This window comes from Schistocerca gregaria, chromosome 2 (assembly GCF_023897955.1).
Source record: "Schistocerca gregaria isolate iqSchGreg1 chromosome 2, iqSchGreg1.2, whole genome shotgun sequence".
Lineage (NCBI taxonomy): Eukaryota > Metazoa > Arthropoda > Insecta > Orthoptera > Acrididae > Schistocerca > Schistocerca gregaria.
The window spans coordinates 658,319,762-658,338,256 of record NC_064921.1 but is presented as its reverse complement, the minus strand read 5'-3'; the positions used below and the strand labels follow the sequence as shown (position 1 = coordinate 658,338,256).

The following is an 18,495-nucleotide window of genomic DNA, read 5'->3' as shown; positions in this document are numbered from 1 at the left end:
AATCCATTATAATTTTCCTTAAACCAGTTAATAACATCCGGCCCCTCCTCAGACCTTTCAGTTGCGATACTCTCTCAATGCAGCACTGGAATTGCTGTCGTTCACATAAAACAGTTTCCATAAATGCGCAAGGTCTGTCTTCTCGGTAGCTATACTATTCACTAAATGGTTCAAATGGCTCTGAGCACTATGGGACTTAACTTCTGAGGTCATCAATCCCCTAGAACTTAGAACTACTTAAACCTAACTAACCTAAGGACATGACACACATCCCTGCCCGAGGCAGGATTCGAACCTGCGACCGTAGCGGTCACACAGTTCCAGACTGTAGCGCCAGAACCGATCGGCCACCACGGCCGATTTGTTCACCAAAGTTATGGGTTATTAAATGACCACGAGGACGTCATGCCACCTTACTAACACTTTTGCACTTGATGTCCGCAACTGGAACTAAATTTTTTCAGCACAGATTAGTTCATGATTAACGCGTTAGCATATCTACCAAGTTTCGCTGTCATACGATAATTGCTGCCCACACTAGACCTCCATGATAAGCTGCACTTTAATTGTAACCACCAGGCAGAAAAAGTGTTCAACAGTCGGAATCAACAAGGACTTAAGCCTGACATATCTTACGCCTAATGGCTATCTTCTTCTGTATGATTACGTACTTTACGCAATAATTACTAAATAAGCACCCCAGATCTGCACTACACATTACTTACATAGACATTAATTTGGTTCCGGTACAAGTTCGTATACAGGTGCTGGTACTTTAACAGCAACACGTTTTCTTCTCTTTATAAGGTTTAACCTCGGGTTTTTGTTAGTGTAAATTCATTCAGTTTGTAGAGCAGTAGTTGCTCATTTCTTTTGTCTTGAAAGCAGCCGTCCGTACCGTTAGTAAGCCAATCAGTCAGGCTCCAGCTCTCGTCAAATATACAGCTATAGAGCGTCAAGTTAAGTGTATATCTTCATCTGTGTTTTATTGGTAGTATATTTACTAAATTTCTTGCGTGTTCCTCAATTTAAGAGGTTTTATCTCGCCATTTTGAAAGTGTAAATTAATTCAGTCTCTAGAGCACTTTTCGCTCACTTAACAGCTAGTTACACAGCTCATTAAGGCAGGAACGTCCATAGGTGACACATTAGGAGAGTTTGCATATCTAAAATTATCTGTGAGGGGACAGGTGGCCGCTCCTTCAGCAGGGTCCGGGCAGGCAAGGAGGGGAGGGGGTTGTTAGTTATTGGGAGCTCCAATGTTAGGCGCGTTATGGAGCCACTTAAGCAGATAGCATTCAAGGTTGTAAAGAAAGCCATTGTGCACTATGTCTGCCTGGGGGCCTCATCCGAGACGTGGAGGCGGCATGGCCTGTCGATATCGAGCGTGCAGGGTTAAAACGTCTGGATATTGTGGCTCATGTCGGCACCAACGACGCCTGCCACGTGGGTTCTGAAGCGATCCTCAGTTCGCACAGGCGGCGGGCGGAGATTGTGAGGACTGCTGGCCTCAGGCGAGGGGTGCAAGCACAGCTCGCAATTTGCAGCATTGTTACCAGAGTTTATTGGGGGTCCATTGGTTTGGCGCAGAGTCGAGGGTCTAATCCAAAGGCTTCATCGATTCTGTGACGGTCTAAGCGGCAGATTTCTAGACCTGCGTTATCGTGTGGGTATTTGTAGGACTCCCAATGGTAGGTCAGAGGTGCACTATACAAAGGAAACTGCTATTCGGTTAGCAGAATACTTGTGGAGTGCACATGAGGGCTTTTTAGGCTAGGCAGTAGTTTGAGGTGCGGTGATGAACACTTGCTAGTCGATATGCAGCAAGGGAAGTCAAACAGCGTTCGGAATAAAGACACTTCGACTGTCACAATTTTATTAGTAAACTGTCAAAGGATTCATAACAATGTTCCCGAATTTACTGCTTTCAAGGAAAGTTCCCGCGGTGAAGTTATTCTTCGTCTTAGAATTGGCTAAAACCCGTCGTGGGAGGCTCTGATATATTTAGCGAACTGTGGAGCGTATGTCGGAAAGTCCGATTATACGCCATAGGAGGGACAGTGTTCATTACGGTTGACAAAAGAAATTGTCTCTACTGAGATCGAAGTTGAGTGTGACAGTAAAGTCAACTGGCCACCTATAACCGATGTAGGTGAAACCAAGTTATGATAATTAAAAAGCAGACTTGATCGCAAATTTCTTTTAATCGGAGTGGCCGGTTTCAATCCTTAAGGATTATCTTCAAACTCCACAACGGCAGGTGGACTTCCATGGAGCAGGCTGCGTCGATCAACGACACTGAACTGACTGTGGTGCAAATAGGGCGCTGGTGCGATCCGTTCTTCAGTACTGCTCGAGTGTTTGGTATCCGCACCAGGTGGGATTGAAGGAAGACGTCGGGTTGATACATTTGTTACCCTAGATATGTTAACTGTACGTTCCAACAACATCAGTGTTACGGAGAAGCTTCGGGAACTCAAACGGGAAACCATGGAGAGAAGGCGATGTTCTTTTCGAGAAAAAATATTGAGAAAATTTATAGAATCGGCATTTGAACTTGGCTTCCGAACGATTCTACTTCCGCCAACTTCAATTGCGTGTTAGAAACACAGACATAATATACGAGAATTTAGGGCTCATTCGGAGGTATATAACCAGTCATTTTCCCCAAGCTCTCTTTGCCAGTGGAGCAGGAAATCAAATGATAAGTAGCGGTGTAGTGTACGCCACCCACATTAGGGTGGCTTGCGGAGTATCTATGTAGATGTAAACATATATGTAGAATGCCGTTTCCCGATTTTCGCCAAAGTCAATGACGTTTTGAGACTGAAAATAGAGATACACGTTCACCATTATTTTTTAGAGTTTGATACTGTATATTTCGTTGGCAAAACTTAGTTAATGACTTATCTACAACATTTACAATAGCATCACGTTTTCAAGTGAATTATGGAATGATTTCGACATCACAGCGACGTGTGCACTGGTTGGAAACTTCTGTTAGGCCGAAACTCCACATCAGCGCACACTCCGTTGCAGATTGAAAAATCATTCCGCAAACAATGCCCTAGGTTGTGACTACACCATTTCTCCTCTGTACCCTTTCTCCCAAGAGTGGTAGTCCTGCAAGATGTGCAGGAGAACTTCTATTCGGAAGGTGGGAGAGAAGCACTGGCGGAAGTGAAGCTCTGGGTGTGGGACTTGATTCACGTTTGGGTAGCTCAGTCGTACAGCGCTTTCCCCCGGAAGTGACAAGTTCACGTCACAGTGTGACACACGGTTCTGATCTGCCAGGAAACTTCGTAATAACGAACAGCTCATAAAAGCTTCGGGAGACACTAAAGCATTGTAAGTAATTACATCTCAAATAACATTCATCGCACGTTAAAGTGTACAGAACACTTTTATTATCACGAAAAAGTGGAGCATTAATCGATTGTCACCACCATAAAGGTCAATGTTAATGAAAAAGCAGAGTTAATATTATGTAATAACACAGAGGACTTACCAACAAATACTTACATTTATCGACTGATGTTGATTTATTACTACCCAAGAAACATTACAGATTTGTATATAATTGTTGGTGACTGCCGGTAAAAGGAGAACTACAACGAGAAGGCCTAAGTCATAAAGTCATCTCCTGTTACCCGTACAGTATTGAGCATTTTTTTAAAGAATGCGTACCACATTGGAGAGGCTGCAGTCCTGTAGCATGGCACGTAAGTCCGCCATATCACGTGAAATGGAACCCATTGCCTTCTTATATGTGCCACTCAGAAAGAATATGAGAGTTTACTTAACGCTGTTCTCTGCGATCGGGACGAGGTACATGAGTTTATATTCGAAGGCATGCCAGTACTGATGTTCCTCACAGGCCACCATATCTAATCTGAATAGTGAGTTCCTAGATTGAGGTGAAATGAAACAAATAACAGTACATTAGAAGCGCAAAGCTTGTTTGTAACGATTAATCGACAATAATGAGAGATATTTGTGACTTAAACAGAATAAAGGACACACAGTGAATTTAAGTTCAAATCTTGGACATTCCCGTTGTTAAACTTTCGTTACGATAAAGGTTTCATAATCGTTTACTCAGGATTGCAAAAAAATCTAAAATTTGGGCTTTCATTTTTGACACAGATTTTGTAAACACGGTATCACTGAGAACGAAACATATTGCTCATATGATAAAGCAGATGATTAGCCACCACAGAAGAAAATCCATAATTTTTACAATGTTAGCAGTAATTACAGTCGGTGTATTTTCACTCGTGGTGCAAAATATTCACTGTGAACGTTAGAATAGCCTACTCGTTGATTGGTTAGTGTTGAGAGAGCCTCGCAAAGGTGCGCTCACAGAGGAACGTGCCTGCTCACCTCTGATTTTGTGCAAGATAACGCTATTTGCAGTGCATGACCAGAAACAAAGGTGACTGAAGTGGGAGCGTCGGATGGCCAAGTGTTTGGCAAAAATATAGTATTTTTGGTGCAGATAGGGCGAGGTATGAACCATTTATGTTCGCGTAGTTTCCAGTCAGCGGCTGTGGCAATGGTAACAGTGCAGAACGGTAATCCAAGGGCCGTTGGTTCAAGTCTCTATGCAGAAACATTTTTATTTCTGTTATTTCCATTTGACAGTATGTGCACTGCAAATAAGGTAGGCAAACGAAAACTGTGGATTGAAAATAAATTTCCAGTAAGGGAATATCCATAAGGGTATGTCATATAAAAAAAATAGATTCTCTTATTATTTCAAGTGACAAAACAGAAACAGCTGCCAGAAATTTATTTCTTATTAGTCAGTCACAAGTAGTTTCGTGACCATAAAGCAATATCTTCAGGTGAAAAACAAGTGAACCCAAAGAAGTTACGTAGTTTACATTTACCTTTAGTGTATCGAAATGGAACAGTGTCTTTACCAGACGAGGACTAACGATCTTAAATCATGATCAGATCTCATGAGGGTAAATAATAAAATTCCCTATCTCCCAGGTTGAAACTGGCGTATAAAAACGCACCCGTCATCCATAAAATAGCAGAGTACGCGAGGCAAGACGGAACCCCAAAAATAAAACGATGGCAAGTAACGAATCCAAAGAAAAGGACAAGAATTCCCGAGTAGATCCAGCTTACCAGCAAGTGGAATGAGTAAACCACACGAGACGTTACTACGTCACAGGCACAACACATACTGATGAGAGAAGTCTCTCGTCTCGAAGAGAAATTCGGCCTCATAGTTGTATTAAGATTAGGATGGTGAAAGCATTCGATTCTGTCGCTCTTACTTTGCCCACCACAGTACTTTAAAACGTACTTGAGGTTATCAGCAAAATGCAGGCTCACAATAGATTCATTCGGGGAAAGCAATATCTGGAAAATCTTCAGAATCACATTCTTGTGCTACGGGATCAAGACAACTCTTTATGAACATAGAATTCATTCTCATTACCAAACTTCTATTACCTAATTTAGTGTCGAAGTCACTGGCGAAAGTCCTTGTAGAATCTTTAGCCTTTTCGCATAAAACTTGGATGCCACAATATTGAAAACGTTCCAAGCATTTATGGCTTTGTTCAGTTTTGCTTCACATAAACGACTACACGGAAAAACTTAGAGTAAACATGTCAGCTATTTTGAGGTAACTGACCCACTGACGTGTTAACGCCTCCTCCAAGACCGCAAGTACTGTTACGTACAAACCATTGGCAACACAATCATATGACACTGGACTCGCATTCACGAGGACGACGGTTCAATCTCGCGTGTGGCCATCCTGATTTAGGTTTTCCGTGATTTCCTTAAATCGCTTGAGGCAAATGCCGGAATTGTTTCTTTTGAAAGAGCACGGCCGATTTCCTTCCCCATTCTTCCCTAATCCGATGAGACCGATGACCTCGCAGTTTCCTTAAATTTGTGTTAAATTCTCTTCTCGTCTGTCAAATGCAGAAAGTATCACACGTGCCGCACTTGAGTCTGTAAATCACGATAGGATAAACAGTTTATGATTGTGTGTAGCGCACGGGATTATCTCACCTAAAGAGTTTTTTGACCGGAAACTCATATCCACTCTCACATTGTGGAACAAGCGCGACCTTTTGTCAGATCTTTTGCTATATTAGGTAGGGACAACGTAACTTAGTTTTGCATAGCATTCTGATGCCCGACAAGGCGTAATTTGGTTACCAAAACCCATATTTTTGCGATCAGTTTTTTTTTCATTTTAACTTACAGTTCGATAATGCTGTTCTCGTATCTGTTTCCAACAATAACGCGGTTCAATATCGAAAATTCCTCCTCAGTCTCTTCTTGAAATAACTATCAAGCTACAGCCTCATGCTGCACTCTTTTACTCAAAGGTTATGAAGGAATTTGATTTGGAATGCACTCCGCGGTCCACGATGTAATGAAATTGTGTGTGCGCTTACGCAAATTAATTTTTACTGTATTCGGTAAACCGTTTACACAGTTCGCACAATCTTGTTTTTGATTCTATTCGTCTACCCTGTAATGTCTCTGGTGGGACGATCAGGTGCGGACAGCTATAATACACTTCTGCCCCGGAATATTCTACGGCACAGAACCACCCTTCAGGTACCCCACTGTGAAAATAAACGCAACGGAGGATTTGTAGGCAAATGATTTGGAGCCGTGACAGTGAAACTGAAGTTGACAAAATATATTACACTGAAAAGAACTGTTATTATCTCCCATATAAATGAACCGAATTACTAGACTATCATGGAACGGTATTTTCTTGAATAAGAGCTGACACTCAACGAAAGATTTATTACACAAATATCAAGCGTGACATGTTATATAAACAGAAGTAAACATTCAGTTCAAGCACTTATTTTATCAAATGAAGTACTGTACATACTGATGAACATTCGACCAAATTGAGGAAAGGCTGCAGTAATTTATTAATACTGCTACTTTAAATATGGATATCGCTATCCGACTGAATGTATTTCAGTTGACAGTGACTGTGAACTACAATGCTGCAAGCTAGCACGATATGCATACAGTGAACAGCGGCTGCTACTGTTTGAAAGGTTAGTAATGCCCAGAGCTGCAAAAGCTACCATACACCTGCAGGAGTCTGCAACGCTGCGACCAGCGCACCTGCAAGTCGACTCCAACGGTGAGCCTCAGTCTCCTTTCCTCTTCCCAGGATCTGCGACCGTGTCTCCAGATCAAACTCAAAGCCGTGATGTAACAAGAAATCCAGGCTGTCGACCGAATATATGATCTGACACATCTCGCGCCCAAAGCATCGATATTTTTCTCTATCACTTCATTATCATTTCCTAAAATCACTACACTTGGGTTACTCTCGAGAAACCAGAACTACCAATCGAAATGCGGAAGCGCTTCTGTACGCCAGTCGCAGAATTTTTCTCTCTCAATACTGCCTTCCTGCAAAAAATGGGCGACTAGCTATCCTCCAATCCTACCACTTTCTGCGACTGAATTAAACGCCGTCCGGTACATCACTAACCGAGATTCCCAATCAAGACACTGTGCTCGCCAGGAAAACTGCGTTGCGTCTAAAAAACCTCAATGGCAATCCTGGCGACAGTGTGTCAGGCGTCTTGCTGCGCTGGCCCAAATGAAGTGTTATCAGGGAGCCAGTCCATCGCGACTCGGCTAAAGAAGTAGTCAATATTGTGCTCCAAGCCTCTGGGACAATGTACTGTGAGCCGCTAAGAACACTTCTCAGAACATGCGCGTGGGACCAACTGCTGTTGTGGCCATATGCGCCAGTCTACCTTTCTCTGCACAAAAGCAGCGACCGAGTCCTCTAGGCCTGCCCGACATAACCGACCGTGCCGCTTCCTGGTTCTCTGAACTGACAGCACTATAGTGATCTTTTGACTAACTCCAGCTGGTTAACTTCTCATTTCCCAGGTGCAGCTGTAACTGTCCAACAAAACATTCTGTGAAAGACAAATACAGTGCCGTCACCTAAAACGTACTCTCTGCAATTAGTATCCAATCACTGTCAACCCTTTTTCATGAACATGAAAATTGTCACTGTGACTTTCTACCTAATATAAATGTCCTAATTACACTACTGGGCATTTATACTTCCAGACCAATAAGAAATGCAGATGGTAAATGGGTATTCATTGGACAATATATTATACTAGAACTGACATGTTATTACATTTTCACGCAGTTCGGGTGCACAGATCCTGAGAAAACAGTATCCAGAACAACCTACTCTGGCCGTAATAACAGGCATGATACGCCTGGGAATTGAGCTGCAACACGATACCACAGTTCATCAAGAGTAGTGACTGGCGTATTGTAAGGAGCCAGTTGTTCGGGCACCAATGACCAGAAGTTTTCAATTGGTGAGAGACATGGAGAATGTGCTGGCCAGGGCAGCAGTTGAACATTTTCTGTATCCAGAAAGGCCCGTAAAGGACCTGCAACATGCGGTCGTGCATTATCCTGCTGAAATGTAGGGTTTCAGAGGGATCGAATGAAGGCTAGAGACACGGGTCGTAACATATCTGAAATGTAACGTCCACAGTTCAGAGTGCCGTCAATGCGAACAAGAGGTAACCGAGACGTGTAACGAATGGCACCACGCTGGGTGATAAGCCAGTGTGGCGATGACGAATACACGGTTCCAATAAGCGTTCACCGCGATGTCGCCAAACACGGATGCGACCATCATGATGCTGTAAACAGAACCTGAATGGATCCGAAAAAATGACGTTCTGCTATTCGTGCACTCAAGTTCGTCGTTGAGTACACCATCGCAGGCTCTCCTGTCTGTGATGCAGCGTCAAGGGTAACCGCAGACATGGTCTCCGAGCTGATAGTCCATGCTGTTGCAAACTTCGTCGAACTGTTCGTGCAGATGGTTGTTGTCTTGCAAACGTCCCCATCTGTTGACTCAAGGATCGAGACGTGGCTGCACGATCCGTTACAGCCATGCGGATATGATGCCTGTCATCTCGACTGCTAGTGAAACGAGGCCGTTGGGATCCAGCACGGCGTTCCGTATTACCCTCCTGAACTCACCGGTTCCATATTCTGCTAATGTTCATGGGATCTCGACCAACGCGACCAGCAATGTCGCGATACGATAAACCGCAATCGCGATAGGCTACAATCCGACCTTTATCAAAGTCGGGAACGTGATGATACGCATTTCTGCTCTTTACACGAGGCATCACAACAACGTTTTACCAGTCAACGCCGGTCTACAGCTGTTTGTGTATGAGAAATCGGTTGAAAACTTTCCTCGTGTCAGCACGTTGTAGGTGTCGCCACCAGCGCCAAACTTGTGTGAATGCCCTGAAAAGCCAATCATTTGCGTATCACAGCATCTTCTTCCTGTCGGTTAAATTTCGCGTCTGCAGCACGTCATATTCGTGGTGTAGCAATGTTAATGGTCATTAGTGTACTTATGCTGCATGACCTGAATAATTAAACTAAAAGAAATGCGAGTCCAAAGCACCTTCCGTCCTCCAACCTTACTGACATTACTCTCCAAATTTCGTCGAAATGAAGCTACATTGCGCTGCAGTGAATCGCACTTACTATCACGTTTGCTAAATCTTTATATGTAGTCGCTAATAAGTAGGTCACACGACTCACTTAATGGGGAATGGTACACTCTAGTTTTGCTGCGGTGACTGCTCTTTCAGATTAAAAGTGCCAGCGGCTCTTGTAGATACTACAGCAACTGACGAGGGCTCTGTCTGTCAACAGCGCGGTACGGCTCTGTGGAGGGCGGGTACGTCGTGAACCCCGGCGAGAAGACGAGCGGCTACAGGTCGGTGTACCGGCTGTACCGCACCAGCCGCCACTGGCTGGACGCCGCACAGTCCTGCTGGAGGGACGGCGGCCACCTGGCCGTGCCCGGCACGCAGGGCGAGCTGGACTTCCTGGCGGACCAGCTGAGGCGGCACGGCGGCGGCCGCACCACAGGCGCCATGCTGGGGGTGCGCAGGGCTGCCGACGAGGAGCCCTTCCTCTCCGTCACAGGTCTGCACTACGTCCCACAAACCAAGAGAAACACCGTACAAAGAACACCTTCACAAATTGTCACCGTTGTAACACACGGTTGTAGACTGCAGGTCGAACGAAATCTGGCAGGGGGAATATTTCATATTGCCCTGTGTCCCGGTCGAGATATTAAAGAAGGAAGATCCCTTATCATTTAGCTACAATACGGCAGGTCAGCAACTGGAAGCAGTTAGTTCCATAAATTATCTGGGAGTACGCATTAGGAGTGATTTAAAATCGAATGATCATATAAAGTTGATCGTCGGAAAAGCAGATGCCAGACTTCGATTTATTGGAAGAATACTAAGGAAATGCAATCCGAAAACAAAGGAAGCAGGGTACAGTAAGCTTGTTCGCCCACTGCTTGAATACTGCTCAGCAGTATGGGATCCGTACCAGATAGGGTTGATAGAAGAGATAGAGAAGATCCAACGGAGAGCAGCGCACTTCGTTACAGAATCATTTAGTAATCGCGAAAGCGTTACGGAGATGATAGATAAACTCTAGTGGAAGACTCTGCAGGAGAGACGCTCAGTAGCTCGGTACGGGCTTTTGTTGAAGTTTCGAGAACATACCTTCACCGAGGAGTCAACCAGTATAATGCTTCCTCCTACCGTATATCTCGCGAAGAGGCCATGAAGATAAAATCAGAGAGAATAGAGCCCACACAGAGGCATACCGACAATCCTTCTTTCCACGAACAATACGAGACTGGAATAGAAGGGAGAACCGATAGAGGTACTCAAGGTACCCTCTGCCACACACCGTCAGGTGGCTTGCGGAGTATGGATGTAGATATAGATGTAGAAGATATCTCACCAGTTAAGTGTCGAGACGGATCGATGTTTCTGCGCCATACCGAGATATCATCATCGCATACTCAGGTACAGTGTAGTTCACTTTTGAAAAGCAATTTCCAAAACTATCTTGGCATTTACAGCTTACTTCACGAGAAGCATTGCTGTACTCGAAATTTGTCTTGCTGGTGAATGCTGAAATTATAGCGAAAAGGGAGATCAAGTAACTCATTAGAGTAAATTCAACGATGAATTTACATTGATGGCAACGCAAAGTAAAAGTAATCTATCGCAGACAACTAATGAAAAACTCTTGGTTGCAAACGGGATTCAAGCAGAAAATGATGCATAATAAGAGACGAACTAATAGAACAGGGTGGTAATGGACAAGCAGCTTTAGAAGCATTGAAATAAAAATTGTTTAACGGTATGAGATGATGTGGAACTTGTATAGTAGTCAGGAGTCGCATTTCTCAATAAAACAAATAAGCCTTTCACAAAACAGTGAAATCTAAATATGTTGTTAATAGTAGCACGGCTCGCGCAGTTTAAAGATCTGATTCACGCAGCTGGTAGTCGGCACTATTGCTCTGGTCTGGTGTTACCGTCTTTAAATTTTACGCCAGTCAGGGAGACCGTTCGCCGGGTGCATGTCTTTCGATTTCACGGCGCTTCGGTGACTAGCGTGGCGATGGGGATGAAGTGATGATGATTAGGACAACACAACACCCAATCTCCGATACAGCCGAGAATCGAACCTGGACCCTTGGGAGTGACATTCTTTAGCGCTGATCACTCAGCTACCGGGGGCGGACTTACGCCAGTTGGTCTACGTTGTAAGTGAAATTTTTGTTCTTTGCGCAAACGATGGTAAAACTATAGACACCTCAAACAAAAAGAAAGAGAAATCATGCCTTTATAATTAGGAATTACACAACGGTATTTAAACTAAAAGCCCTTGATACGATGACAAAGAGGTTCCCTGCAGAATCTGCGAAGAAAGGAAGATGATCAAAGGATACCATGCCACTCCATGGTACTAGAGGGAGGCAAAAGGGCAAAAGCTGTAGAGGAGTCGATAGTTCGGAATATATGTAACAAATGTTTAACAATACTGAGACTAAAATGTTATTCAAAGATGAAGAGGTTAGCACAGGTTACCAGAAAGTCATGTCAGAATAATATTAGACTGGCTAGAAAACTGTTGTGATTCTTAGGAAGAAAAGCCTTACGTTAAATTTAAAAGATGTAATATGTTTTCTGTCATACAAAATGTACTAATTTTGGCTTACATTTGACAGCTCAGTTATTGATCAGATAATTTTTTTGAAAACTGATCAAACAGTAGTCAGACGTGAAGGACTATTTACTAGTGTGCAGAATGAGATTTTCACTCTGCAGCAGAGTGGCGCTGATAGGAAACTTCGTGGCAGATTAAAACTGTGTGCCGGACCGAGACTCGAACTCGGAACCTTTGCCTTTCGCGGGCAGGTGATCTACCAACTGAGCTACCCAAGCAAGACTCGCAATCTTACCTCACAGCTTCAGTTCTGCCAGTACCTCGTCTCCTACTAGTGTGGTTCTTGACTCCTGGACATCAGACTTAATACAGTTTGAGCCATGTATCTTCAACACCAGTACTATTTCACAAACAGTTTGAGATATCGGATAAATAGTTTCGCCAAGTGACAGTATTCGATAACTTCGTTGCAATGTTTCTATAATTCTAGTGCCGTTCTAGAGCTACCCTTCAACTTTACCGTATTTTCCGATGTATTTTACAACAGTTTAAGTGTACTAACAGGCTATAAAGGCCCAACGGTACCTACCGGCCGCCGTGTCATCCTCAGCCCATAGACGTCACTGGATGCGGATTTGGAGGGGCATGTGGTCAGCACACAGCTCTCCCGGCCATACGTCGGTTTCCAAGGTCGGAGGCGCTACTTATCAGTCAAGTGGCTCCTTAGTTTGCCTCACAAGGAATGAGTGCACCCGCTTGCCAACAGCACTCGGCAGACCGGATGGTCACCCATACAAGTGCTAGTCCAGCCCGACAACTTCGCTGATCTGACGGGAACCGGTGTTACAACTGCGGCAAGGCCGTTGGCGGTTTAAGGGTAGGCACTGACAATTTTATACCGCTCTTCCCTCAGTTTCAAAAGCTATCAAATGCTTTAGGAAAAATTTGTTTAAAAAGGTTTGTTGCTTAGTATAACAGTATATAGTGTTGCAGTCCTAACTAACCAGTAAATACTTTCATCTCAGCGTGGTAATATAAGAATGTGGGTGTATCCAGATGCAAACAGTTTTTAACTTCCAAACTTGTTTCAGCAAAATACCGCCAATTTAAGCTAGCATTCCTGTTCTAAAACTTAACATCGTTACATTACACTACGAAAAATGTCACTACGTATTGTACTGTTTGGTTTCACATACACATGCAAATGATCTTACTGTACCTTTTACTTAAAAGTCCTTGTTTTTTTTTTTTTAATTGATGTTGTGGTTTTTCGACAAGCAACATGACGTCTCTAAAGTATGAGCAGGTGTCGTTAACAGATATGACAATATGAACTAAAAGACATGTGTATTATGAAAATTAAATTTGCGGCTTCATTATCAGATAATTATGATATGTTCTATGTTGGAACGTATGATTTCTCATACTCGCATTATCCGATTGACTTCAGTTGCACCGAAAATCAAAGTAGAGATAATAACATTCACTTTAGCAGCAATTTAAATGTTAAACCTCATGTGAAGTTTCCTCTGTTGTTGCAAAACATTTAACTATAATTTAGAACGATTATTAGGAAATTTTTAGAAGCATCTTAGGTAAATATTGATGTGTTCATATTCCTATTCCGTTGAAAATCAACACCTGTTTAAATGCGTAGCCTATTTATTCCCGTGACTCTATTTTCGAATAAAAATGATTCAGCAAATGATGCATTGATTGAGGAATGCTAAGTCACACTTAAAATGGCCTAATGGAAAAAGGTCACAAACTCGACATTCCACACAAGCAAGTGAATAATATGCTTAGTTTTAGGATCATTAAAAGAAGGAACAAGTTTATGAGGAGGTTCTAACGTTCATTTCGCAGTTATGCTTGAGATGTTGCAGTGTGAGTATGTGCGGTAGTAGGTCGCTTCTTCAGGACGTTGAAATTACTTCAGGAATTGAGTCATGGACTTGTGATGTTCGCATGTGTCGCTAGCGAATAGTCTGAAATAGTTTCAACATGTAGACTAAGAATATATCGCATTAGGCTATCTTATCTGATTCTAAAAACGTTACTACCGCTATTTTTAAGAGTGATCTGCACTTAGAATTAAATAGTTCGCAATCGCAGATCTTTGAATTTAGACATGCGCTGCACGAAATCCCATTATTTCCGCATGATTTATTCGAAAGTTTACTCAAAAGTGAGATAAAGTTCCGTTTCATTTCAGCTGTCACTCAAAGAATTATTATCTCATCGATGAAAAGTTATTAACTGTGATAATTGTTATTTCAATTGAAATAAATTCACTTCTCTTAAAATTTAAAACTATCTGAGTTCTGAACATTATTTTCACCTCAAATTCCTGGTTTCATTCATCCAAACTTTCTAACTTGGTTTGTATAGGGGTAATGCATCATATGCGTCGGTTGGCCTCCTGGTTTGTAACGTAGCCAATACTTGAAAATCCAACCAGGCCTATATGCAATGATCTTCCGATGTACAATTTTATTAATCTGCAAGCTTGCGTGCTTTGCTATGTGCATAGCCGGTGTCTGTATTTAAGTTATCTTCGCAGAGTCAAATTTCAACTGCTTCTCTGATTACAAACCGCTTTAGGTGGATGCGTTGGCAAGTATTCTCGTTTGTTCAAACAAAATCTTATGTTTATTTAACAGACTGTGCTCTTCCATTACAAATGTACTTATATATATATCTGGAAACTAACAGAACAAAAATAATAAGGTTTTTCTTAATGAAATCCTACAGGTATTAATTTTCGTATTTTACAGTAAAGAAGCCCGCTGGAGATCGCGGTATCTCGCTGCAACTAGTTTTGGTGATGGCTACCTAGAAGTGCTAGCTGAAGACGGATCCATACTCTTATTTTGTTCAGACAGACATGGCCTAACAAAAGAAGAGTTAAACTTCAAGAAATATTTGTTATTTTAGTACCTTCAGCAGTTTGGGACACAACCAGAGCGTTCAGTTTCCTTGAAACACCCTAATTTGGGAACAGTTACCATCTGATCACCAGCAACTTCACAACTTGTGTTGCGTGTATCCTTGAGGAGCAGATTCTGATAAACAATATATATTTACTGTGGGAGACGCTGAGCTGAGGTAGTTGCTGTCATTGACAGTAAAAAAAAATGCAAACGACTTTTTTCCCATTTGGCACCAAATGTGGGGGCAGATCAGCTTTATAAAGTTTCTCGCTTTCCCAGTAATGTGCTAGATTTTGTAACACCTCAGAAAATATTTAGTCCAGTTGTAAGGAGACCACCTTTCAACAGTTTGATAAATGTATGTCTTGCCAGGGGAAGATGTTGAAACGGTGTTGTCTGAGAACTGGCCGCCTGGGACGCCACAGTCAGTGCCACGTCAGCAGTGTCTGGAGCTGCAGACCACGGGACCACAGGCGACCGCTCTCCGGAGCCGCGACTGCGGGCAACCTGCCGCCTACTTCTGCGAACGACCCCTTAGCGCGCCCGTCAACTCCAAATACAGTTTCGTCGCCGGTCTCGGTAAGCAGTTGAGTCTTTTTTCACTCTCGCTGTCTGCATTTTGTTTACTGCTGAACGTGAGTATCTTTATAGGACGGCTGATTTTAAGCTTTGTTGAAGCAGAACACCAGAAACAATCAAAGAAGTGATTTTTGCAACAGACATCTGATAAGACAAGTTGTAGAATAAGTATTACACCCTTGTTTTCATTTTCCGATAGCCACCACCACTCAACATAATCATCATCATTATCACCATCATCATCATCATCATCATCGTCAGCATCTGCTTCATCCATTGTATTTTACTATTATTGTTACTGGCTGAAGAAGACCTTCAGTCAGTCTTTTCTCCTTTTGATTTCTGTATCGCCGGAAAGACGAAAGCGTACACCTTTCCGTGCGAGCTCTGATTTCTGTTATTTTGATACGATGATCATTTCTCCCTATGTAGGTGGGCGCCAACAAATTATTCTGACAGAATATCGCCAGCTACGCCCAGCCATCGCCCTCTCACCACCACTGTCACACAATTCTAGGAACGACATTCCTTGAACTCTGCCGATATGGTATTGTTGCTCTGCTTTCCTACCGCGAGACTTTGTCGGGAATGCCCGGCCACAGATGATAGAGGCCGAAACATTACCTCTCGATACTTATGCTGCCGAGGACTATATCGTGTGGAACACTAATGGAACTTGCTCACATTGTTATCCAGTGTCACTAATTGTAACAAAATAGCTCAGAGCACTATGCGTCTTAACTTCTGAGGTTATCAGTCGCCTAGAACTTAGAACAAATTAAACCTAACAAACCTAAGGACATCACACACATACATGCCCGAGGCAGGATTCAAACCTGCGACCGTAGCGGTCGCTTGGTTCCAAACTGTAGCGCCTAGAACCGCACGGTCACTCCTGCCGGCCACTAATTGTATCCTGTAGTTGTGGCCGAACTTCAGGGCTCATTGCAGTCTATTTTGTTCCCTTGTGGACATTTATTTCCTGGGGAGACAATGTTTAATCGATTTAAGTTATATCGAAGTTTGATTTCCAGAATGTAGACAGTATGATAAAGTATTTATTGTTGTGGGTTGCAGTTTCATCATAATTAGACAACCTATGAAACACAGCAAAGTAAGAACACAAAGGTACGTTGTCCGGTCCCATTAGTGTGACCACCTGTTAACACCTTTCCCAGCACGGAAAACTGCGAGACGTGCAAAAAGAGCGTGATTGAGATTCTGGAACGTACCAATAGCAGTGTGGATCCATGTCGATTGCAGTGCCGTGGCCAGATGCGCTAGGTTTCTCAGTTGAGAATCCACGATGCGAATAGTGCAATGAATGTGGTCCCACAGATTCTCGATTGGATGAAAATCTGGTGAGTTTAGAAACGAGGGAAATATGGTAAACTCATCCTGATATTTTTCAAACTTCTGCTGTGGGACACGTTGCATTGTCCTGCTGGTAGATGCCATCTTGCTGAGGAAAAACAAATAGCATGTAGAGCTGGAGAGGACCCTCAAGCATGGGTGCATAACAGTGTTGATTCTTTGTGCCTTCCAAAATGACGAGATCACCAAGTGAATACCCTGCAGCCTGGACCCTTCCGACGGCTGTGCAGGATGTTTGTTTACAGACTTTTCATGCCGTACGCGCCAATAGCCATTTGTCCGATGGAAAATATAACTTCATTCATCTGAAAAGTTCCCCTGTCGGCATTACGTGGACGTCCAGTTGCAGGACTCGCGTGCAGATCCAGCCATCGTCGCCGATGAGCAGCAGTCAGTATGGGTCCATTAACCACGAACCTGCTGCGGAAGTCCGTATGCAGCAACGTTCGTTAAACGTCCTTTTGGAGGCACTTGGTTCATCTGAGCGGTTAGTTGCTCAACAATTGAAAGTCCTTTCGCTCGTACACATTACTGCAGCTGTCGTTCACCCCTGTCATTTATTCGATATTGGAGTGCCTGTGTAATCCCGAATAAAGATGCAAAGTTTTCCGTACATGCATGCATGTCCGAAGGAACAGGGCTGCGGTGAATACAGCCGTTATGAAACGCATGAAATGTATCGCAGTTGGGAATTTGGGCTACCATCAGCTGCATAATAGACTGAAGACGACGAAAATTTGTGCAGACTGGGACTCGAAACCAGATTTCCCGATTATCCACTGCGGTCTTTTTACCATTTGGCACGACGCACGGCCAAACACGAACTTCCATATGTCATCAACCATGTGTCCACGACCTGTACTCATGCATCCACTGTGTATATTCCCGTGTAGGGGAGACATGGTGGTCCATTGATCGTGACCGGGCCAAATATCTCACGAAAGAAGCTCCAAACGAAAACACTACAAAGAACGAAACTTGTGTAGCTTGAAGGGGGAAACGAGATGGCGCTATGGTTGGCCCGCTAGGTGGCACAGCGAGTAGGCCTTCCGTAATGCTCACATATGCATTGACAATGCGCTGATGACTGTTGTCAAGAGTTGTCGGTGGCTCACGATAGCAAATATCCGTCAACTTTCCCCCAGAAATAAATCCCGGGACGTCAGATCCGGTGAACGTAATGGCGTCGACGACCAATCGACCTGTCATGAAATATGCTATTCAATACTGCTTCAAGCGCACGCGAGCTATGTACCGATGTACTGGACATCCATCATGTTGGAAGTACATCGCAATTCTGTCATGCAGTGAAATATCTTGTAGTAACATCGGTAGAACATTACGTAGGAAATCAGCATAAACTGCACCATTTAGATTGCCATCGATAAAATTGGGGGCCAAATATCCTTCCTCCGATAATGCCGCACCATACATTAATCCACCTAGATCGCTGATGTTCCACTTGTCGCCATCATCGTGGATTTTCCGTTGCCCAATAGTGCATATTATACTGGTTTACGTTACCGCTTTTGGTGAATGA

The 18,495-nt window shown here is 43.3% G+C and overlaps 1 protein-coding gene across 1 annotated transcript in view; it reads left to right on the top strand.

Moving 5' to 3' along the window:
- The window catches only part of LOC126335925 (uncharacterized), an 81,214-nt gene that overhangs the window by 44,083 nt on the left and 18,636 nt on the right, over positions 1-18,495 (top strand). The window contains exons 6-7 of the mRNA XM_049999400.1: positions 9,736-10,011; positions 15,375-15,581. Of these exons, the coding sequence (XP_049855357.1) occupies positions 9,736-10,011; positions 15,375-15,581 (483 nt within the window). The remainder of the gene's footprint in view (positions 1-9,735; positions 10,012-15,374; positions 15,582-18,495) is intronic.